Source organism: Ornithorhynchus anatinus, chromosome 3 (genome assembly GCF_004115215.2).
Source record: "Ornithorhynchus anatinus isolate Pmale09 chromosome 3, mOrnAna1.pri.v4, whole genome shotgun sequence".
Taxonomy (NCBI): domain Eukaryota; kingdom Metazoa; phylum Chordata; class Mammalia; order Monotremata; family Ornithorhynchidae; genus Ornithorhynchus; species Ornithorhynchus anatinus.
Genome location: NC_041730.1, coordinates 16,525,958 through 16,531,976, shown reverse-complemented (window position 1 = coordinate 16,531,976; position 6,019 = coordinate 16,525,958). Strand labels below are relative to the sequence as shown.

General features: G+C 50.6%; 1 protein-coding gene across 1 annotated transcript; it reads left to right on the top strand.

Moving 5' to 3' along the window:
• The first annotated feature begins 1,601 nt into the window (after nucleotides 1–1,601).
• Nucleotides 1,602–4,197, top strand: LOC103164861 (uteroglobin-like). Its single transcript, XM_007655906.3, has 3 exons — nucleotides 1,602–1,707; nucleotides 3,508–3,695; nucleotides 3,933–4,197. Exons 1-3 carry the CDS (start codon nucleotides 1,653–1,655, stop codon nucleotides 3,954–3,956), a joined length of 267 nt encoding a protein of 88 aa, XP_007654096.2. The 5' UTR covers nucleotides 1,602–1,652; the 3' UTR covers nucleotides 3,957–4,197.
• The last annotated feature ends 1,822 nt before the right edge of the window (nucleotides 4,198–6,019 follow it).

Below are 6,019 nucleotides of genomic sequence, written 5' to 3'. Positions count from 1 at the left end.
CATGACCTTCTGACTTCTAGGCTTGTGCTCCATTTACTGAGCACTTATATACTAAGCATTTGGGAGATTACAATACAACAGAATTAGCCAACTGCCCAAAACGAACTGATCCATGGACCTTCTTTGTAGGGGAAAGGTTCTCAGAAGGAAAGGAGATGGAATAGAGTCACTTTATGCTGCATGGAAAAAAAGACTCTCCTCGCCTTGTGCTGGGGGAATTGGAACTTGAACTATTTTCTCTCCCAGTGGGAAGCATCTACAACCACAAACCCCACCTGTTTCAATCAGTCACAGTGCCAAATACTGTTCTAAGCACTGGGGAGAATACAAGGTAATCAGGTTGTCCCCCGTGGGGCTCACAGTCTTCATCCGCATTTTACAGATGAGGTTACTGAGGCACAGATAAGTTAAGTGACTTGCCTAAGGTCACGGAGCAGACAAGGAGAGGAACCGGGATTAGAACTCACATCCTCTGACTTCCAAGCCCATGCTCTTTCCACTAAGCCACTCTAGACATGGCAAAAGGGGCATTTATCCCTTGTCCTCACACCTGTCAGCTCCCACCCCGGCCACAGTCTTTGAAGAATGGGGATTGGGGTCTGGGCCTTGGGCCTTCCGGTGTCCCCCACAGTATTCATTTATTCATTCATTCAATAGTATTTACTGAGCGCTTACTATGTGCAGAGCACTGTACTAAGCGCTTAGAATGTACAAATCGGTAACAGATGAGACAGTCCCTGCCGTTTGACGGGCTTACGGTCTAATCGGGGGAGACGGACAGACGAGAACGATGGCAATAAATAGAATCGAGGGGAAGAACATCTCATTAAAACAATAGAAGGTACACCTCCTCCAAGAGTCCTTCCCAGACTAAGACCCACTTTTCCTCATCTCCCACTCCCTTCCACACCACCCTGACTTGCTCCCTTTGCCCTTCCCTCCTCCCTGCCCCACAACACTTATGTATATCTATAATTGTATTTCTTTATATTCATGCCTATTTACTTGTATTGATGTCTGTCTCCCCCCTTTAGACTGAGAGCTCGTTTTGGGCAAGGATTGTCTCCCTTTATTGCTGTACTGTACTTTCCAAGCACGTAGAACAGTGCTCTTTACCCAGTAAGCACTCAACAAATATGATTGAATGAATGATGGGAACTATGTCTAACCCAATTATCTTGTGTCTACTCCAGTGCCTCGCAGAGTCCCTGGTACATAGTAACTGCTTAACAGTAGGGACAGAGATGAAGACAAATACTGCCTCACTGTCCCCACCTCCATGCTCTGCCCCGGAGAAAGTCCCTCAGCCCCGGCGAGGCGTCCGTGTTGGTGGAGAGTCTCAGCTTGTTCCATCCTGCACAGGTCCAGCTGTGGAGAGCTGACAGCGCCTCTAGGTCTTCGCCCCACAACCTGTCCCGTTCTGGCCCGACATCCACCTTCTCCCTTGTCCCCGCCTCAGGGACATGTGCACCCTGGGAAGACAGGACCTGGATTCCCGGTGTCGGGAGACAAGTCGCTCTGTCATGTGATGTTCTGGGAGGAGTCCCAGGGGTGGCCTTGGCGATATAAAGAGGCACACGGGTGCACATTTCCAGAGAATTTGCTGTGTCTGCGAGTGTGAGAATTAACACAAACAACCGCCCGGCTCCATCATGAAGGTGACGGCTGCCTTTGTGCTCCTCGTCCTGGGACTTTTCTGCTCCTCCGGTGAGTGCCCCTCCTCTCCCTGGTCCCTTTGGGTCTCAGCTAAGAATCCATGAGGGCAAAAACCCTCCCCTTCTCTCGGTGCTCCCCAGCACTCCCCGAGGTCTCCATGGAGAGTAGGTGGGCAGGGACTGGGCCTATAAACTCTATTGTGCGGTACTTTCCCAAGCGTTTAGCGTAATGCTCTTCCACATAGCATAAGTGCTCGATAAATACTTTTTTGGATTAAACGATTGCTTGAGAGTCCCCAGGGTGTCTGCTCCTCTGTCCCGGAGACGGGATGCCGACGGCTCTGCCGCCGATGGTTGAATAATAATAATACTAATATTAATTATGGCGATTGTTAAGCGCTTACTCCGTGCCAAGCGTGAACGTAAAGTGGGGAACCTTGTTCTAACCTGCTTCTTCCCCTGCTCACGTCCTGCTATCTGAGAGGGTGATGGCACATAGGCCAGCTTCTCTGCTCTCACCCCATTCCTGACAGTGGTCCAAGGCAGGGCCGGAAGCTGGATGTCAGCCACCCTCATGGGGTCATTAGAAGTGGAAAGAGCCCGGGCCTGGGAGTCAGCGGTCATGGGTTTGAATCCCGCCTCTGCCACTTGTCAGCTGGGTGACTGTGGGCCAGTCACTTAATTTCTTAGTGCCTCAGTTACCTCATCTGTAAAATGGGGATTAAGATTGTGAGCCTCACGTGGGACAACTTGATGACCCTGTATCTCCCCCAGCACTTAGAACAGTGCTCTGCACATAGTAAGTGCTTAACAAATACCAACATTGTTATTATTATTATTCCATCCTCCCCAGGGAGCTAAACTGAACAGACTCACTTCCACTGGGCCACCTCTATCGTGGGGCTCGATGAACAAGAGCTGTCTAGAAGAGGCGTGGCTCAGTGGAAAGAGCCCAGGCTTGGGAGTCAGAGGTCTTGGGTTCGAATCCCCACTCTGCCACTTGTCAGCTGTATGACTGTGGGCAAGTCACTTAACCTCTCTGGGCCTCAGTTCCCTCATCTGTAAAATGGGGATGAAGACTGTGAGCCTCACGTGGGACAACCTGATGACCCTGAATCTACCCCAGCGCTTAGAACAGTGCTCTGCACAAAGAAAGCACTTAACAAATACCAACATTATTATTATTATAAAGCACGCTGGATCCAGCCTAGAGTTCCAGGGGCTGGACATATTGGCCCGCAGCCTCATTTATGATTGAAATGAAAACTCGGCCACCAGCTCATTGTGGGCCAGCAGTGGGAGAAGCAACATGGCTCAGTGGAAAGAGCCCGGACTTGGGAGTCAGAGGACATGGGCTCAAATCCTGGCTTCGCCATCTGTTAGCTGTGTGAGTTTGGGCAAGTCATTTCACTTCTTTGTGCCTCAGTTTCCTCGGCTGTAAAATGGGCATTAAGACCGTGAGCCCCACGTGGGAAAACCTGATCACCTTGTAGCCTCCCAGCACTTAGAACAGTGCTTTGCACATAGTAAGCGCTTAACAAATGCCATCATTATTATTATTATTACTTTACCTCCAGTGAGAGGAGTGACAAGTTAGACATGGCCAAAGGGACATTTGTCCATTATCCTTGTCCCTCCACCCCCCTCCCCTCCCAGCAGCTCACATCTCTGGCCGCAGACATTAGAAAATGGAGTTGGGGGACCAGGCCGGGGGGAAGTCCGGTGTCCCCCACAGCAGGGGCAGAGATGGGGACAAGACCGGGAGCTCTCTGCCTCACCGTTCCCGCCACCCTGCTCCGCGGGGGAAAAGCTCCTTCAGCCCCAAAGTCTCAGCCTGTTCCATCCTGCGCAGGTCCGGCTGATGCCTGCGACTCCTTCCGCGAACTGGTGACCGACTACGCCTTCAGTGAGCCCGAAGTTTACTATTCACATCTTAACCCCTTCAACCCCACCGAGGAAGCCCAGGATGCAATGGTGACCATCAAGAGAGCTGCCGATTCTCTGACCTACGCCCAAAAGAAAGAGGCCAACGACGTCATGGTATGTGGATTCTGTCACCTTCCTCACCTCACAGCCGTGCTGGGCGGTCCAGCCTTTGTCCTGTCCTTCCCTGTCGTGGATAACGACCCCGGTTTAGCTCGTCGTCTGGACTGTCGGGCGAGTGGCAAGGGGCCCTGTGGATCCCGAGCTTCCCATCACTGCGGTGTCTTCCATTTTCATCCTGATTTTCTTCCGGTCCCTCGGCCCGGCCCTGACTGTTTTCCATCTCTGTTGTAGCAAAAAGTGTTGGTGACATGTTAGAGCATCAACCCTCCGTCGAACCCCTGGGGCCTCCAGGAGCCCCAGACGTTGCTAACTCCCCGGTGCTGATCCTGGATCGACGACTACCAGATCACTCGACTTGATTCCCGTTCGCCGACTCTTCTGGCCAGGAGCTTTTCTTCAGCCTCGAGACCGGTCTCTAGCTTAGGTAGAATGGAGAAGCCTCGCTACATCTTAGACTGCCCCCAGGATTCCTGGAATAAACTCACTGCAATTCGTCTTTCCGTCTCATAATTCACTGTGGCACGGGTTCTTTGGAGTGGGCAGAGATGGGAACAACCGATCAGTGGTTTGGGCAACTATTTCCCCTTGGATGAGGCCCTAGCAGGTCTATCCTACCACTCCTGACACCCTTTGTAATTTTGAAAAGTTTGATCACTTTCCCATTCGGCTTTCTCCTTTCTAGGTGGAAGAGTTCTAATCTTACCCTTTTTAAAAAAAAATTTCAGTTGTATTTGTTAAATACTAGGAGCCAAGCGCAGTTCTAAGGGCTGGAGTAGACTTGCCCAGGGTAATACAGCAGGCAAATGGCAGAGCTTGGATTAGAATCCAGGGCCTCTGAATCCCAGGCCCGTTCTTTTCATCCAATTCTCTTTGGAAGCTTCATTTCCCGGCTATCTTTTTTGCCCTTCTATCTTTCTCTGTACTTTCTGCAACTCCACAGCCACAAACGTGGACCCTCACACTCACACCCACCTGCCCACCCACTCACATTCACATTTCTCCTCCAGGCCACATTTCCAGAGGCACTCCTACAGAGACCCACAGACTGATCCAGATAAGCCTGCTCAGTATAAAGTCAAGCAACACCTGGAGTTGGAAATTAAAGTCTTTGGAAGTTAAAATCACTGGTGCTGATTTTCTGAATATCCTACTACGATACCCAATGCGGAGTTTTTATTGGGGCTGGAGGAGGGAATGACTCTTTGCCACCAAGGTGGAAGCCAAGGGTGTGAGGATGGTCGCACTGGGGGAAGGGTCACGGGTGGACGTTATTTCAAATCTATAAGGCCACAACCTAGCATGACAAGTGGAGGGGGCAGCAAGCTTCTTGCTACTCTTCTACCTCCAGAGCTGAATCTTCTGGAAAAATCACACGTTCCTTGTGTGCAGGTAATATGTCTACCAACTCTATTGTATTGTACTCTCCCCAGTGCTTTGTACAGCACTCTGCACACAATAAGCGCTCAATAAATGCCACTCACTGAGTCTCCCAGAAATCCCAGCTTACATTCCAGCCACACCTCTTCTGGCTCGTCGGAGCAGAGCAGGAAACTCAACACAGCTCTGAAAACACTGGGGACCGTCAGTCAATCAATCAATGGCATTTATTGAGCACTTACTGGATTTAGAACACTGTACTAAGTGTTTGGGAGTAAACGATACAATAGAGTGGAGAGACATGAGGAGTTTACAGTTTAGTAAGGAGATAGGCATTAAAATCATCCTCCTCCAGCCCAGAGTCATCCCCTCCGTGGTTATTGTTCAATCATTGGTGGGCCCGGGAGTTGACTCTTTTTTTGTACTAGAAAAATCAGGGGAGGATCCAGGCTCCAGAGGCTTTTCCACAATTCCTGGCCTTGTTGGTCCCCAGACCCGGGAGTCACCTTTGCTTCAGAGCCCTAATTGGTTGCTGGAGGGCCAGGGCTTGAAGGAATAGGGTTTGGCAGCCCTGTGGAAGGGATGAGAGCCGGAGAGCAGCAGAGCCAGATCTGTGGCGGGAAGCAGTGTTGTCTAGTGGGTAGAGCAAGGGCCCGGGAATCCGAAAGACCTGAGTTCTAATCCCGGCTCCACCATTTGTCTTCTGGGTAAACTTGGGCAAGGTACTTAACTTGACTGTGCCTCAGTTACCTCATCTGTAAAATGGGGGTTAAGATTGTGAGCCCCATGCGGAGCGTAGACTGTGTCTAACCTGATTAACTTGTGTCTACCCCAGCGCGTAGTACGGTACCCAGCACACAGTGAGCATCTAACAGATACCATTTTTTAAAAAACCCTGCAGCTTCCCTCCATATCATATACCCTCCTCTGATCATTCGTTC